We start from the raw sequence: 17,711 nt of genomic DNA, 5'->3' as shown, positions 1-17,711 counted from the left end.
TAAGGTGTCAAGGAGTTTCGAGGCCAGCTCTGGTTCTCCATGGGCCTTGGCAATAGCTGCATATGAATTGAGACATTTAGCCTCACTTATTGAAAAGAATGGGTTGACGTCGTCGTAGGGCCCAGCATAAGTAGAATGGGTGAGACCCCCCTGAGTATGTAAGGAGTTGTCACACTTAATAGTTCTGGTGCATGGTGGTAAGTGAGTTTGTGGACACGTTCTTGCCACATACATCCTGAATGAGGGCCAACGGTGGGGAGTTTGGCTCCCCCAGATATAATGTGGTGTCCTGGATAAGTACTGTCGTGGAAGAGGTGTACATTTCAGTCATTTGCGATAAGTTTGTCTTGACAGAAGCAGTAAGATTCAATGGCATGAACCACGTTAGGCATATAAACAGAGTGGTAATCATTATACTTAGATGGCTCAGTTAGTAGATATCCCTCGGCTTCAGACTTAGTTAGTCCATCAAATGAAATCATGGTTTTCCCATCTGCGTGAGAAAGGCCGTGATAAGGAATGGTACCGCTGGTGGGCACTTCAGTTGGATCAGTCAGTATCGCTGATCATCGTCATGTCGTAGTTGATCTCAACGGCTCTTGAGCCTTTCTCATCAGACTCTGTCAGAGTAGATGACTCGAAGAAATAGGACAGTAAATGAGTTTTATTTAGATCATGTGTAGCAGATAGACTAGATTTGAGTTGGGAGGCATGCAAGGAAATGGAAAGGATGCACTTGTGCTGGAGCACATGGGTGGGTTCTTGACTGTGGTGGAGTGAACGAAGATGACATTGAGCTTCTCATTCATGGATTAATTGCTGGTGGTCACATCCAGCTCATTATCGTTAGCGTGGCCTGTACATTTGTTTATGGTGGTGAGTGCATCATCAAGAGTTAGTAGATGCACACGCTCACTCTTGGAAACATTTATGTTGGGTTCAATTTTACGTCGAGAAATGAGCAAGTCCAAGTTCTCGAGGTTGGGGTCAAGGGTAGGTGCGCAAGACATGTTGGCATTGTCATTGGACGCAATGTCTGCAAGCAGTGTGAGATGATTGTCAGTGCGAGATATGGCGCTGTTGTTAGATAATAAGTCCTCCCTACCATGGTGCATGGTAGTAGTGTTTTAAAGTCCGGTCCAGTCCGGTCTTTTTGCCTTTTTTGGAGGCAACCGGACCAGACCAGTCTTTTCATTCCCACGATATCATCAAGACTGGACTGGACCTGTAAAGACCGATGTTTTTGGTCTTTTGCAGTCCTACAACCGGTCTTAGACTGGTTGCAACTGAGACCAGTCCTGTGAAAGTGTAGCACTCCTTCCCACAATTCTAACGGTGGTTTATTTGTATTAAACGGTTAAGATCTGAGCAAGATATGAGCATTATAAAAAAGGGTTCCCAAACTCCGCCCTGCATGTGAGTCAAATATGAAATGTCATTACCATGCTTAGGCTTCTTGATGAAATATGTGCTGCTAGTCAAGGCGATACTATAGCTAGTCTCATCTTGTCAATAGGGTAAGATATAAGCAAGATATAAGCTTGACAAAAAATCGTTATCGGGCTTGTCTTTGAAAAATAAAAGTGGTTGTAAGGCTTAGGTGTCTTAATGTTAATTGTAGTCTTAGTCTAGGCAAGTCTATAGCTACTCATATCTTGTCGGACACTCAAGGTTTGGGTAAGTTATGAGCCAATCGGTGATTGTGACTGATTTTGACTTGCCGTATATGAAATGTCACAAAATCAAAGTTGTTACTATATGGCTTAGGTGTGTCAACATTACTTGTAACCTTAGTATAGACGAGTCTATAGCTGGTCTTACCTTGTCAATTGATTATGGTTTGGTCTAGATAAAAGCTAAGATACAAGACATCCCGTGAATTTGCAGCTTTTTCTTGTAATGCTCATAACTTTGTCAAATCTTAGCCGTTTTACATGATCGGACCACCGTTAGAACCGCGCTGATGGGTACTACATGTACATATGAACCGGTTGCGGTCTAAACCGATTTTAACCGGTTTAGACTGGTTTATTTATTTTTCACAAACTTCAGGCAACTGGACTGGACTGATCTTGCAACTGGAAAAGACTGCAACCAGTCCTTCTTAGGACCCGGTCCGGTTGCTGGTCTTTTTGTGGTCCTGCAACTGGACTTTAAAACACTACATGGTAGTGGGAAGACTCTTGACATGAGGAATGAGATCTTGAAGTGCTGACAAGTTAGAGATGTCGTCAGCGTGAGTAGGCATAGATAAAATGACATAGTTACCCATAGTGAAATGGGTCTCTGCTATAGCATGTGTGGTAGTGTCGTCCATAGTTCTAGTGTAAAGTAACCATTAGAAATGATAGGCAAATTGGGAGTAACAGTGGTCCCAGTAATATGAATAGGCACAGTGGGATAAGCAGTGATCCCAGCATTATGCAAGAATGGTGCAGTGGGTTTAGTAGGGGAAACTGTGATCCCAGCATATTACAAGTTGGGTGCAGTGGTGGTAGGCAAGGTAGGAGTGGTCAAAGGGCTCAACCACCCTTGATTCAAATACTCCTGTGAACCCTCTCGCTCCAGTACCACCTAGCAAGGGTCGCAGGAGTCGCTCAAAGGTAACTTTAATTGTACTCATAAGCAATGTTACTAACTAGTATGATACTATGTTGAAGGCTCCTCCACCATATAGTGCCTCACAGCCAGCGGTAGATTCCAGCACTCCACCTTCAGGAAAACAAAGCAAAAAAGCCAAGCCACAAATGTGAAGTCATGCGACCCAGGCATTAAGGCTAAGAAGATCAAATTATTGTTGTGGAAGACCTTTCTTTAGGAGGCAAAATCAGAGTGTTGTGGCTGGCATGCAATTGAGAATGCATTCCCAGACATTTGCCTCTTTCATCCACCAAAGCACTCTCGACATCACTCGTCGGGTTGCTTGATGCACAGTCCAGGCAAGGGAATATTATGAGTAGGACATTGTGAAATGCTTGACAGAAGACTCGCTCAGCAAGATTTGCATAGGGATTCAAAGGTTGGTGGATCTGAGATACAAGGTATCCTAGAGCATGTTCCATTGTCCATTGTGATGCACAAATTAGAGGACCTTTCATCTCAACCTCTCAGGAATAGTGGCCAATAGCATGGATACTTTGACGGACCATGTGAATTCGGTCAGGATGACACTGATAGTATAGCACTTCAAACTCCTTTGTAAACTCAACAATGCAGCGCTGAGCCATGCAAAGTTCAACTTGACTAATTTAGTGCTGAGATAAAGTCAAATAGCATGTACGAGCTTGCAGAAATTGCGCCAATAAGGGTCAGGAAGGATGTTGTGTAAAAGTGCAGGACATAGACTCCATAAGTACAATGTGAACTTGTAGGCTTTATAGTGACTGTTAATTTTTCTGCAGGATTTCAAGGGGGACAGTCAAAGGAGCCAAGGAGGTGTGGTGTTAGGTTCTGCAAGCTCTGTAAATATTTTCTGGCTGTAGAAATCACAATACCGCATTTCCTCAGCACTTTTTTTGATCACCAAACAGAGCTTGAATCTGTGGTCTGATGGGGATTGTCGGAAATTGATGCTGAGGTTCTTTCCTGGGTTCATCTTTGTAGTGTGGCTTGCCACACCCCAAGCAGTTGTCGCAGTTTGTGAAGGGATCTATCTACAAATGCATAACAAGAGTCAATATATATATTGTGCATCAAGGACTCGACTCCGCTCAGTTCAGCAACAAGTTTTTTAATAAGGTAAAGAAAGGGAAAGTCCTCGCCTGTGAGCTCTATGATAGTTTTGCTCTGTGACTTGTAGTCATGATCTGGGTGTGTAAGGTTGATATATGTCTTGATGGCAGCCCTTGTAATGGGATCATGTAACGACAGAGTGTATTGGGGAGAATGGGAATGGGCAGAGTCTAAGATGATATTCAAACTGAGTAAACTTCTACAAGTGTACAAGATATTATGTACTATGGACATGTGCGATGGGGACACAGTCAGCGGAGATCCAGGTCAAAGAGAGGAACATACGGAAAGGTTAAACTGACAGGCGCAAGGAAAATACTACAGGAACGATCAAAAATGGACACAGAGATGAAGTGTTGAGTGGATCTGGGCATAGGTGTTATGATCTAGAATGTAGCTGGATATATGTCAAGCGGATCCGGGCAGATAGGGGTTAAGACAAAGGGACTGTACAGATGAAGTAAGAAGCAAAAAGACCAAGAGGTGCGAAAGAATGACCGACCAAGAGAATTGCTGATGATGTTGAGCACAGCTAGCTGAAGAATTGGCACAACACGAAGCAGAGAAGACCAAGAAGTGAGGAGAAAGAACGACTGACCAGGGGAATTGCTGATGACATTGAGCAGTTAGAAGAACGCACTGAGGAACTACACTGTCATGCTGAAGAACAGGTGCAACACGAAGCAGAATTTAGTAAAAGAAACCAAGAGGTGGGAAGAACAACTGACCAAGTGAATTGCTAATGATGTCAAGCATTTTAAAGAGCACGAGAAAGCCATTGTTGCTGAGATGGAGCAAAGGCTGCAACTATAAATTGAAAAACTGAAGCCAGAAAAAGAGAGCGAGCTTGCTAACATGGAGCAGTGGTTTGCAAGACACGGTCAATAGCATGCAGCCATGGACATGGACACAGATCCCACCCCCACCCCTGCCCCTAGGAGCGCTCAACGGCAACCCAAGACACCCCAGAAACCACAATTCAAGAACTGTTAAAGTATCTGGTCAATCCTCCCCAATCACAGATATCTTTGAAGTCCCATCTGCATACCATGTATAAAACTGACATCTGCCTTATTGGAATTAGTATCATAAGGATATGAATCTACACCAATGTCCAGGAGGTTATTGTAGAAACATTGAAGTAATGCATTAGAAATCTATTCCTATACAACTGTAGTCAGCCCTGCTGTATCACACAATTGTAAAGCAACCCACCTCTATACTGATGCAGGTTAAAAGCCTTTGCCTTGGAGAAATAATTCTGTAGAAGCATCAAGTTAGTGCTCTTCAACTGAGTTATTTTTGACTTGTAATATGACATCTGCTAAAGTTGTTCCAAGGAAGTAGAATAAATGTGATTGCCAGAGTCCAGCACAAATATCTATTGCATTCTACACACAACTAGGATATTGTAAGTGGTAGTGATAAATATAGGCAAGTCTGTCATGCAATAGTATGTAATAACACCTAACTGCCTCATGCATGAAGATGCATATATTAGATATGACATATAGAGACTAATCAACTTAGCAGTGAGAACTATGAGATCTAATATATGGTTAGATAGTATAATAGGAACATATGTAGCAGAGTTGGATGCTATATCAGAAATGGATGGAGGGGATAGGTAACAGGCATGAATCATCTGTCAGGCAGATCACAGAGAATGGAGAACAGAAACTAACTGTCAGGCAGATCTGGGTATAGGGGTAAACTCACAATGAAGATTGGGGGAAGTGTAGTCAATGAGACACAGAGTAGGTGCGGAGGATACTGCATGCTTGAGGTAGTTGAATGATTCTTGAGTCTCTTCTGTCCATTCAAAGGGATTATTTTTGCGATAGAGGTTGACCAAAGGATGAGCATGCTTGGAGTAGTCTTTGATCCATATACAAACAGTGCCACATAATCCTCATTTTAGCCTTGTGTCAAAAATGTAGCAGGTATATCTACATGTAATATAATGCATCCCCTGTGTGCTCAGAAACCTTGTGTCAGCTCGATCTAGGTATGTGTATGTATTGCACCATCATTGCTCTAATGCGAGACTTCAATGGCACTATGGTGGCCAGTTAATATTTTGTAAAACAAGGAATTATAATATAGAAATTCCACTGGGTCTGTGCATACATAGGGTTTTGCAATAACCTTTAAATATGTATTGTATTACTGATTTGTTTGATGTCATTCTCCCTGGGTTCTTCTCATTCACTGTAAGTCATGTTCTTCTCTTGTAACAGCAGTCAACTATACTCACATTGGATCATCAGGGTATTCTCATGCTTGATGTTGAATAAATAGGATACCTTGTTGCTGGGCCCTGTGAGTCAGCTCATCATCTATCCCCTCTACATAAGGATTTCTACAATTTATTTTGTGACACTTATCATGCTTTGTTGTAGTGTTCCCGTGCCAGTCTTGACAATTTAAGAGATTTTGTTTTACCAGTGTTTTATAACTTGCCTGCTTTTAGCTGAAGGCACATTTGTCTTTGTTTGCCTATCTACTAGCCTCAATGGTCCATACCTTGCCATGTGAGATGTAACCAAGCAGCAAAGTTCCCATGTTCATTTAAATTATAAGTTCAATTATCATGGTCACCTTCCTGCTAATTTGTTGCACAGCTGCATGAAACCAATGCATAATTCTTATTTTTGCCATGGGTGAAAGACAAGACAGGCAGCAATAACATGCTGCATGGTGTTTATAATCACATATATCCGAGTTTGCCTTTAATTATATCATATTCTCATCTCCAATAATGTAGGTTGGTCTGGCTAGGACTCATGAGCCTCCGACTACCATCCATTTGACACAATTGACTTCCAGGTAATATCATACTAATCAGTCAATCAACAGATCAGAGTCAATCCTCCAGACCACCTGGGTTGATTCATCAGCCTATGACCTCAACTGCAGAAATTGGCAGTAGGCAGCAGGTCCATCTTAAGAGGATTAAGCCTGAACACAGCCTTTACAAGATTATGGTGGTATGTACAAACTGACATAGAGCCCTCACATACTTGCATATCTATCTGATGATCTATCTGCTGTGGTCATTCTGACAATCTTCACCTTCTCAATACTATCGAGTATGCTGAGCACAGACTTGAGTTTATCCACAGTCTCTGGCCTAGTTCTTTGGAGTGTGTCAATCCCGCTAGTGCTCCAGGATTTGGAAATTGGTGGGCAACTTTTGGAATCTTCCTCAAAACATTGTACTGGATACTTTCTAGTGCTCACCGAAAACATCAAACTTCCAATGTTGCACAATGAGGTATCAATGGGTGATGTACAGTAAATAAATATAAAGAGACAAGCCAGAACACACAGGCAATGGATAACTCAACCTAGATATAATCCAAGGGAGGTTAGGAAAGTAAGTAAATGGACAGAGAAATATAGGTAGTCAATTTATAGGTTACCTACAGAGTCCATGAAAAAGATAGAACTGCACAACATGATGAGGGTAGGGTGGCAATACTCAGCACTGATCTACCAATTTGATCAAGTGATGTATAAAGTACAGATCAAACTCTCCATCAACACCAAGGACACCCATTTTGTAGGCAGACCCCAGTATACAATGGCCAAACAGCCCATACTAATAATTTCATAAAGAATTGGATTTGATTTACACAGCACCAGATCATGGTGTTTAAATTTTGATACATGGCCATGAGGAGCTGAGTTACAAGCTTGGGGCACCCGAGATATTAGATATACTTAGAAGGAACTGATGGGCCTGCAAGCAGGCACATTCCTTCCCATGAATCTGTTGTGTCACATTTGTCAATGGAGTCCAGAGGACATCAGTCAACTAATGAAAGTCAAAGGAACAATTCAAGATGTATGGATGGATTGTGTTCATTCAAGGTGTCAAGTCGGACTCGCAAGTCCTGTAACATCGCTGTCACTATTGTATTTCTCTCCATGCGCTGAACAAGAAATTTGGCCTGTATAGGAAGATCATGGTCCACCTTAGTGCTTCATCCCAACCGATCGTGCTCCTAATGCCCCCACTGCTGCTGCTCAGCAATCCAAGCATATATCTAGTGTCAATCACCCCAATGAATGCTATGAGAGCACATATGCTGATGTGGTACAGGAGGAGGTGGCCAGATCCCCCTCCCCCCCACTCCAATTGAGACTGTGCACGCAAAATTCTAGCAGACAACCCTCAACGATGCAATCAACGAGGAATAGGGAACAGCCCACCTCAAAGCGTGTGAGGCCTGTGGTGTTTGCTCACCCTCAGCATGCTCAAAAGGAGAAATCAAAAACTGTGATGCGAAGTTTAGAACACCAAGATACATCATCCAAGACCTTGTTGCTGAGTCTGAGTTGCAGGTGATGAATGCAACACCTTTCGTAAGTTGATCATCCAGTGTTGGTATGAGTCTAGCCGAATGTCAACATGTAGATGGACACCTTTCTCATGGACCCGCAAGGATATGAAATGGTCAAGTCTTCTATGCATTCACACCACGATGCATGGTTTGCTGTGAGGCACTGATCGTCCTGCCTTCGATTTTGTGCTGTCTCCATTGGTGTGTAGCAAGTTTATATTTATTGATATCACACTGACACCGTTGCTGTCAGGCACATTGTGTCCTGGTAGAACTTTCCAATCAAGCCATAATGGATCAGTCATCTGTACGACACGTGTTGCAACATCTTTGGTGACTCCATTTACTTGTTTTGTTTTTCACCCAAGCTCAATCATGTATGTATATATGTGACAATGCAGACTTCCGACAGTGGCAAGGGTGTGACTGCAGTAGTTAAGTATCTGATCCGCTCCTCTCAGCCTCACGATGAGGATCCTTATGCACATGGATTGTGGATTCTCGCATCAGTTCTGACGGAAGCAGCAAGCACAACGTGTATGACTTTGCAATGTGATGTAAAATGGATGATGATCGGTGAACCAAATGACAAGAATGTATCTACATGCGGAAGTTTGATGTAGTCCATCACCATTTCATCACACCAACCATTACACCAATGTGGCGTCATTGTTTAGAGACCTTGGTTATGCCTAACAGTGACAATGATATAACCTTTCAGATACCAATACCTTTACCATGGACGAATAACACACAGTGTTCCCACTGATGAAACAATAAGCATTACATGTGATGTACTCCATCCTATATCATCCTGCTTCCTTTCCCTGTGGCTAAAGCCTCACAGAGCTGCCTCTTCTGCAACAAACCGACCACAGATATGGTCAGGCACATATTAATCCACAATAAAGACCCTCAGTGAGCAGAGGCACTGCATGTGCGTATGAAATCTTGACTGACTCTACTTCCATTCCAAGGTACTCGTTGTTGCAAGACACATCCAATGATTCCAAAGGCTATCAGTACCCATTCCTCAAATGCTCATTCACGGGCCCTATACATGCATTTGACAGGTCATATCACTGTAAGTTTGTATGTCATTCAATCTTGCCCCTACTGACCAATTTCAAGATAACAGCACAAGAATGTCAACAAACGCCTATATCTTGCTCGCCTTCATTTTCTGAAGAATCCTCTATTTTTGCCTGTAGCACGAGCAGCAGTGTTCAAGAGATCAACCAATGGTGTCAAATGGTGGTACAAGGTGATTGATGACGAGCACAGATACGGCAAATTTAGACATGACTGGTACAACATGAGGGAGGAGCACATGGTGGGTTCTGTGACAGCCTTCCGAGTCGTGGAGGGGGCTTGAAGGGGGTATCTGGAGGGGAGAACTCAGGCCGGGCGGGGGTGGTTGTGGGGCGGGGTCGGTGGGCAGCAAGGACTGCATTTTCTCTGCAGGTCAAGTCGTCCAGCTCGTCGGCGGCAGCGAACTGTGCACCGTGGTGTCGCTTTCGTGACTGCTTCTTGGACCTCGACTTTCTTTGCAGTGGGCAGTGATTCCATCAATGACAACATGGGTGGTTACCCCTTGCATGGTATATTGTCTTCCGTAGCAATCATCAACCAGCATTCCGAACTCCATCATTGTGATCTCATTGATATCACTAATTACAAGAGTGTTTTCTGCAAGGCCATGGTGTCAACAGCAACAGCACCATACTGTGTTTCTCCTGCTGTGGTTGCAAGACCTTTCACCATCTGTGGAACATTCATGTGAGGCTCTCCAGGGCATCTGGATTGGCATCCCTTATTTCATCTTTTGCATCCCTGTGCTGCGACATATCATACCATTGTTCAGAACATCGATTACATTGTCCTCTGGCACTTAAAGGCATCACATTGCCTCTCAGGGCTATCCCCCCTCCCTGACGCCACATACTGTTACGCTGAAAGCGTAGACTCAGGTAAGAACTCTGTACTAAGTCTCAGCAGAGACAAAGATGATGCAGAGGTTCGTTATCGTTATTGTTGGTGTCGATACTTGGTGACAAGAGTTGTCAAGTAAAGATGAGGCTAATGGTATTGATCGAGTATAGACACTAAGACGAAGAGTCTTGAGTAAAATCATATATGAGAGTGATCTTGATCAAGGAAGGTCTATCAGAATACTGAGTAGATTCAAGTTAGAGAATACAAGACAAGCTGATCGACTACTTATAGGTAAAGACAACTTCAGGGCAAGACTACCAAGGTAACGGTAAGGGTACAGGGTACAAGATAAGAGATACAAGATAAGACAGCGATCAGAGATGCTATACAAGAAGATGATGGGAACATCATAAGGCAGTACAAGATAGGAAAAGATAGGGGGGTCTGGTCCGAAGTATGTTATCGTAACACATACTAGATGTGGTGTGGCAGACCCATTGCATCTGGTATGTAGCGCCAGAGAGGGAGCACTCGACTCTGGGATGTGGTTCACACATTTACGCAACTTATAGAACACAACAGTATTGGTCGAGAATCAACAGGTTTGCAGTGATTTCCTGTACTACAATACTGCACAACTAAAATATGATAAGGAGCAAATTGTGATTGTCAAAAACAATCATTGTGTGCATGACAATTGTGCATGCAGGTGATTTAAATAAGTTGTGTTTGGCACCACGTGTTGCATACCATGACTTATATCTTGTCAATAGAAAAAATGATAGCTATTCAGAAGTTGTATATGTGATTTGGTCGCTATGAGAAAAAGCCCAACTCTCCATTCTCCAACATCTCAGCTCCCCTTTTGATTTCCTCAATGAAGAGGTGCTTCTCCAACCAGACCTGATCCACCAATTCCTCACAGTCCTCAATATAAGAATCCCTGTCCTTTGCATCTGCCTGCCTCCAGACGCTCAATATCTTTGGCTTGACTGTTGGTTAAATCTTGCTGGCACCATAATTTGCCTTCTAGCTTATTGATAATGTCGAGGTATTTTGTACTTTGCACCAATCCTCAGCAGAGTGAAGCTGAAGTTTGTCATCGATGTCGTGTTCCATGTCCAGGAGTTGCTCTTGCAAGTGCTTTATTGGGAGCTTACACTCATCCTCTACTGTGCTAATAGTAGATGGCCTTGCCAGTGTCCATCCAGACCGGAGATTTTCCACCCAGTAACTCACATATCCAGACAAGAAAAAGTCCATTCACCCGTGCCTTGTTCACAGCGGATGAATAAATGCAAACCCACTTCTTATTGAGGCAGGGCCTACAGGGAACTCCAATGTCCTGAGGTCCGACAGTTCCCTCAGATACCTATGTGCATCAGACAAAAAAACATTGGCCAACAAAATCATTACTCACCTCGGACCTCAAAGAAAGAGCCTTTGCAGCTGCAAGCCAGCTGGGCCAGCATAGCTGCAACCTGCTCAGTGGTACCCTTGGTAGAGTTGTATGGAGACATCTTGAAGAGACCTTACTTCTTGATGGGTTGCCACCATCTAATTTACAGAACGATCTCGGCACCATCTGCAAACATTTTGTCAACTAGTTACCTTGCGGAGCAAGGTTACATCAATGTTGTGTTTTCCGCAGATTCAAAATAACAACAAATTGTGATTAATTAGGAAGGAGACAGTATCTTCCACAAACATATCATCCTGAGATCCGGAATATTTCATTCTCGCAGAATGTTCTGACTCCAATGACGTCGACAACTCCTCAACACTGACAGATGAATTCACGATTTATACTTATAGCACTGTAAGCTACATCATCATCAAATGCGCAGTACAACAATACACGGTACTCGCAGACCATTTACATGTATTAAAACTGACAAATTATGTCTCGAACATAGCTGATATTTGTTCTGCGACATCGGCATTCTCGACGAACATCGTATAAACACCACGAACTCATACTAGAAACTCAATGAAAGCTATGTCAATCTATTAAGTGATCCAATTATTTGATTGAACATTGTTGCTTACCTCGTATGTCTCACTGATAATGAAATAGTTCAATCGTGTTTGAAATGTCCGTAGCAGGACCAAATCGAGTCATCAAACAGCAACAATTTCGGAAAGCGCGGATATGTAAAGTGCCTCATTGCTGAGCGAATGCTGAATCAATCAGTTGACTAAAGGTTAACTTGAATGTAGGCTTCATGGTACCAACCTATAAGAAACATTCCTGGTAATGGCTCGCAATTGTGATGTACATGGTTCATTATTAGGAGGTGACGATTTGTAACGATGTTTATTGTAGAAGTCACCCCTATGACAAAACAAGAAACCACTTTTACCTCTCCCCACATGCAGGAAATAGAACATTCTTGGTATGGACTATATCAGAAAACAGACTGTCCTACTAACAAGACGAAGGCTTAATGATGGAACTGGCAGGCAATGTCACATAAATGCTTACGGGTGAGATTTTTCAAAATGTGCTTTGGTTTCTTTGACTTGCTGATCGATACGACTATCTTCAATAAGTAAGTCCTCCAAAGGATGTTGAAGAAATAGATTGTTGTCAAAATCTCGTAACAACCTTATAGAATCTCGTCCACAACTTCTAGACAACGCAACATAAGCATTAAATGGAGACAATGCAAAGCACGTTGTTCTCCCGATGTCGACCAAGACGTGTTCAATTGTTTGCCCTTGTGATTTAAAATCAGTGAAAGTGTAAGCGGGTGCCAATGGTAATTGACGGTGTGTGACCCTGGTCACTGGCAAAGATCCAATAGAAAATTTGTAGTGGACGGGAGTTAATGGAACTTGACAAGGAGAAAGACCTGGTAACAGAGGTAAGTTGCAGAAATCAAGGTAGAGAATGACAATGGCAGGAGGATAGTGTAAAAACACTCCGGGATCCGTTTGACAAATTAGCAGCAGTGGCTATATTGCGCATCACCATCACCTTCATCCCTTTGACCAAGTGAATCATCATAGGCAAGTGTTCTGTATCTTAAAGGGCCATACGAGCAAGATTGAAGCACATTTTTGGATCCAAAGACGACCCTCGTGCTGAATCCTCGGCTGGACAGATATACATCATTTCATTCGACAATCTCCAATGTTTTTCTGTCGCGCGATTATTCCACCGAGTTTGAACACTATTATGTGGTGTGATGAGTTACCACGTCTCACCAAGGAGAAATGGTGAAATCCGGAATATGACAATCGTTGGAAGTCAATACCAATTGGTGGATTTCTCTCAGGTCATCGACTGTACATCCCCCAATCCTCGCCCGATCTAAAATTTCGGTCCATGTAGAATCAGTAATGTGAATCTGCCTATGCAATTTAATCACTATGTTGAACTGCATATAGATGTTTCTTCCGAGCTTGCAATTTGTAGTTGATGGACGTTGGGAATATAACACTCGATTTTGACTCGCCACTGGAGGAAATTGGTGAAAGTCGCCTAGGATCATTACGTCAAGTCCCGCAAATAGTAAATCCAATATGCTTGCAGGTATTCCATCAGCCGCACGAAATGTGATCAACACTTGAGACAACATGTGTGGTGTGTCAGTTGTCAACAGGCTCATCTTGTCTGTTGCTAATAGAAGTTTGGCATGCATGTGGAAATAGCAGCGCTGTGATGTCTCCGCACTTGGCCGATTAATCCAGCTGTCGGTACGGGGCATCCTTTTTCCAGCTGGAAGAGTCCCCCACAAATGCAATGTTTTACCCCCAATTTGACAAGCAGCTACTCCGGATAACACTGTTTTGGCAAACTGATCCGAAATTTGAAGCTGTTCGAACATATCCATTATAGCTTGGAGTAGACAAGTTTTGCCAGTTCCTGCCTGACGGTGAACAACCATAAGAAGCTGCGAAGGGTTATTGCCCAGAAGATGTTGATGGATATGTTCTGCAATGATGGTATATGCTATGGACTGTTCTTCATTCAAAAAACTTGGGGGTTGAAGAAGTGATTGTCGATCTGTGCGAGAATCCGGCATTGTTTCATGTCCTTTGGCACGTAGAACCCAAATATGCCCAGAATGACCTGAACCTTCAGCATAAGGAATGTGAACTGTGGTGCCTTGTTTTGCAGCACAGAAACATCAATGTCCGATCGAACATTGTATGTGTTTAGGAAGAATTCGAGATAGCTAAGCTGCTCCAGGACTCCTCCACAATCAACATATTCTCATATTTGATCCTGAATGCGAAGAGAGCCATTATGCATTTCGACAGTGACATATTCATTCTATAGGTGACATTTGTTTCTATTCAAAAACATAAAGTAGAAAGCATGACATACATGAGAGGTCGCAGAATTATCTTCAACAACCAGACCATCAGCAGAACAACCAGCTTTCCTATCAAATATCATGATCAATTCATATTCTCAAACATATAAATTCACATACTGTGGGCCTCTTAAAAAAGGAAATGAATGCTTCAATAGACTCGTCACGGAACTCCAATATATAGTCTGGAAATGATGGGAAATATACCTATCTCCCCAACCCATAAGGTAAGACACAACTTCCGGTGTGTAAATTCTTGTTCACGACTCAGTGCATTTGGACACCGTTGTAACAATCGCTTGTTCAAAACTTGGATATCACTATTGTAGGCTTCATTGTGACGATGGTATGCAAGAGTCTTGGCAAGCAGCGCAGATGCATTGGAAGAATGCTGCTGATGTTTGGCCACATAAGATATATACCAAGCAATGTGTTTGGTCCCCGCGCCATTCGTAATGAGCTTCATATCGTGATTAGAGTGTGTTGTCAGAAGAAGAGTAGGATTCCAATTATTCAGGAAACAATATGTTCGGTGCGGGCCCCAATCACCATTGGAATCTATCCAGGCTTCGGGAGCTAATGGATACTGCGCGAACAAGACGACCTTCAACATTATTATGTTGTCTCTGAAAAGATGGATGCCAAGGATCTAATGGATGTGAATATGAGACGGCCTTTTCACGTCGAAATGATGCAAGGGAGTCCTCAGTAACATCTTCATGGTGAGCCTTGATGTTTGATGTGATGTATGCAGCAATGTGAGAACAAAATTTGACGGACTGTAGACGCTCTTTCATCTCTTTTGCAGAAAGTGCACTGCGCAACCACAAAAGGATGTGCAAATGCAATGTTCCTTGGCCTTGAGCCTCAACCGCACTGATATAACCATCGACCACTCCAAAGATACCATCACGCCATATAATTTGGTGTCCTCCAGCATGTGTATTGATCTTGATGCCAAACAACTCTTCCAAAATGGCATGAATCACAAAATGAAAAAATTTGGCAGTGGTGAATGGATTGTCAGCAACAATCTGAGCTCGTTGAGCAGAATCAGGACCCGCTGTATGGTTGAATGTATCAAGATCGATTTCTTCTCCTGCTAATACTTGAACAATAGGATCATGAGTGTCGGTAGGATTAATGGTGATGGGCTGCTGCCTCGACCAGACGTGTATAGAACTACTATCTTTTATTGATCAGTTCACTCAATCCATTTTGATAATAGAGGGCATCATTACAATGAGGGTAGTGAGCCACATCAAAACAAAACAGAAGAAATGAAGTCAGTCACACACTGTCCGATCTGTTCCTGTCCATGTTCAATGACGAAGGCAGTTGAAAAAGCTAAAGAAAAGCTAATGGCCGGAGTTGTGATCAGTGCCTTTGCCTTTTGATCAAGGCACCCAGTCACACCTGTATTATCAAGTCAATATATACATTATACAAAGGAATGCATAGTAGTGTTGCGCCTTGTGTCTCCTCTGAAATGCATCCTGAAGCCTCCATTCCTTATGAAAAATGGGGCCCCATGTATCTGAGTGCGGCTTCCTGGTACCTGTTTGATGTAAGGGATCTTCTGAATTTCTGATGTGTTGATGTCATATCCCATACCTGAACCTTCTCATCCAGTTCAGTTCACCTGGTTTGTCTTGCAGGCCTAACTCACTCTTCATGAGTGAAATCCATTAGCCGACCCGACTTCATCAGGAATTCATATCCATCGGCCCACCTGAATAGCATCAGACATTTATTTTCATTGGTACACCCAGACAATAGCTGCACACCCATCATTGGCCGACCTGCACACTCAGCCACTATATTCAACATGGACCCAGCTGATAACATCACACACAACACCCCATTTTCCCCTGGCCATCGGACAACATGTTTACATCGACTATCACTATCTATGGGCCCCAGCTGTAAATATCAACTCTTATTGAGCCTACCGGCCAACCCGTTAGACACGGGTGCACATTTTCGATCGGCCGACACCCACTGGCCTGTGTGGAACAGGGATATTTCAACCTCGGCTGCCTGTTTAATACAGGGTATGTGACTGAATAGGTTCGTGCAATACCTGTGTTCGAAGGGCTGTTTCCTGCTAGTCATGATAAGATCGTACAGTCCCCTTTTATACAGGTTTGCTCAGTGGCATGCACTCACCAAGTTAAGGATTCACTCAGAGTCGACCCTGGGTTTCCTCCAGGAAACATTCACAACACTCTCTAAGCAGTTGCAGAAGTTCTGCAACTTTACCTGCCCTGCTTTTGACACAATGGAATTACCAATGGAGAAGGCTGCTCGCCAGTGAAGGTTTGTGCAGCGTGGTGCCTCTTCGGAACGAGGCAGACCACCATGGGAGATTATGAGACCATCAAGCTCTTTGGTACAACAGATTCTTTTACCACTCAGATCGTAAGCATTGTCTCTTCTGTCAAGGATAATTCTGAAGAAATGTCATCAGCTAGGGGGAGCTGGCACACAGGGCCTTGAAGGCATTTTATCCACTCACCAGCAAGGTGGACACTCCGGCACAGCTTGTGAAGCACAAATGGAGGCGCGTACTACGGTGAGTTGCAGAAGCAGCAGGTGTCTCCTCAAATATCCCATCACCGGCCGATTCTCCTGCTCCATTGACATCCAATGATCATCATTCTATTGCAATCGGTCAAAATGATGCAGTCTCTCTGTTCACATTCCTCCGGGAACACAATAGTGATGCTGCTACTCACTAGTATCTTGATCCAGTTGGTTGCCAGTTTGCTCATGACGGCTTTCAGAACTTCATCCCAAAACTTAATCTGACTCCTCCACAAACACCACCTCATATTGTAAGTAGTACCTGAGCTAATCGGGGTTTTTCGTGACCTTGTCACTGTGGAGTTCCTTTTACAATCACCCGAAGTCCATAGTAATCATCATGAATTGTAGCCCACAAGGCAATGGTGGGCTAATGAGTCCATGGAGACCTCAGCCCCAACAATGTTATCATTTATGAAGGAAACGGCTATTTCATAGACTTTGACCATGCAAAGTGTCTCAATGATGATGGAGAAGCAGACATGAATCCACACGGTACTGTGGGTTACAATGTTACTATAATCTCTGCTTGCATTAATCTCATGGTGTGTAGGGAACTGTACCATACATATCCTTTCATGGTCTCCACCTAATGGGAGATGGCCAAATGGTTGAAGATACACCACTGCGACGATCTCAAGTCGCTCTTTTTACATCCCTGCTCGAATTCACTGTATGTATTTAGGACCGAAAGGCGCACTAGGCCCCCCCCGACCTAGCAAAGAACGGTGAGGTTTACCTGGAGTAGCCTAAGCGATTAAAGCGAAAATGTTGGTTCAGACTT

The 17,711-nt window shown here is 43.2% G+C and overlaps 5 protein-coding genes across 5 annotated transcripts; all 5 read right to left on the bottom strand.

Annotated features, from left to right (window-relative positions):
- Nucleotides 1-812: 812 nt before the first annotated feature.
- DEU56DRAFT_911905 (uncharacterized protein) lies at nucleotides 813-1,115 on the bottom strand (the record flags this gene model as incomplete). Its single annotated transcript, XM_041357336.1, has 2 exons — nucleotides 813-856; nucleotides 917-1,115. 2 exons carry the CDS (start codon nucleotides 1,113-1,115, stop codon nucleotides 813-815), a joined length of 243 nt encoding a protein of 80 aa, XP_041209180.1.
- A 1,046-nt stretch (nucleotides 1,116-2,161) lies between these two features.
- DEU56DRAFT_755423 (uncharacterized protein) lies at nucleotides 2,162-2,772 on the bottom strand (the record flags this gene model as incomplete). Its single annotated transcript, XM_041349905.1, has 3 exons — nucleotides 2,162-2,321; nucleotides 2,477-2,574; nucleotides 2,686-2,772. 3 exons carry the CDS (start codon nucleotides 2,770-2,772, stop codon nucleotides 2,162-2,164), a joined length of 345 nt encoding a protein of 114 aa, XP_041209179.1.
- A 9,827-nt stretch (nucleotides 2,773-12,599) lies between these two features.
- On the bottom strand, nucleotides 12,600-12,776 carry DEU56DRAFT_688293 (uncharacterized protein; the record flags this gene model as incomplete). Its single annotated transcript, XM_041347054.1, has 1 exon — nucleotides 12,600-12,776. A coding segment is annotated over one exon (177 nt), but the record flags the coding sequence as incomplete, so codon positions are not given.
- Nucleotides 12,777-13,222: 446 nt separating this feature from the next.
- On the bottom strand, nucleotides 13,223-13,513 carry DEU56DRAFT_735361 (uncharacterized protein; the record flags this gene model as incomplete). Its single annotated transcript, XM_041348451.1, has 1 exon — nucleotides 13,223-13,513. The coding sequence occupies one exon, from the start codon at nucleotides 13,511-13,513 to the stop codon at nucleotides 13,223-13,225; it is 291 nt and encodes a 96-aa protein (XP_041209177.1).
- A 1,694-nt stretch (nucleotides 13,514-15,207) lies between these two features.
- Nucleotides 15,208-15,492, bottom strand: DEU56DRAFT_689320 (uncharacterized protein; the record flags this gene model as incomplete). Its single annotated transcript, XM_041347085.1, has 1 exon — nucleotides 15,208-15,492. A coding segment is annotated over one exon (285 nt), but the record flags the coding sequence as incomplete, so codon positions are not given.
- Between the last annotated feature and the right edge of the window lie 2,219 nt (nucleotides 15,493-17,711).

The sequence above is a fragment of the Suillus clintonianus genome, assembly GCF_016758775.1.
Source record: "Suillus clintonianus strain FC179 chromosome Unknown DEU56scaffold_29, whole genome shotgun sequence".
Classification (NCBI taxonomy): Eukaryota; Fungi; Basidiomycota; class Agaricomycetes; order Boletales; family Suillaceae; genus Suillus; species Suillus clintonianus.
This window is presented reverse-complemented; position numbering and strand designations above follow the sequence as displayed.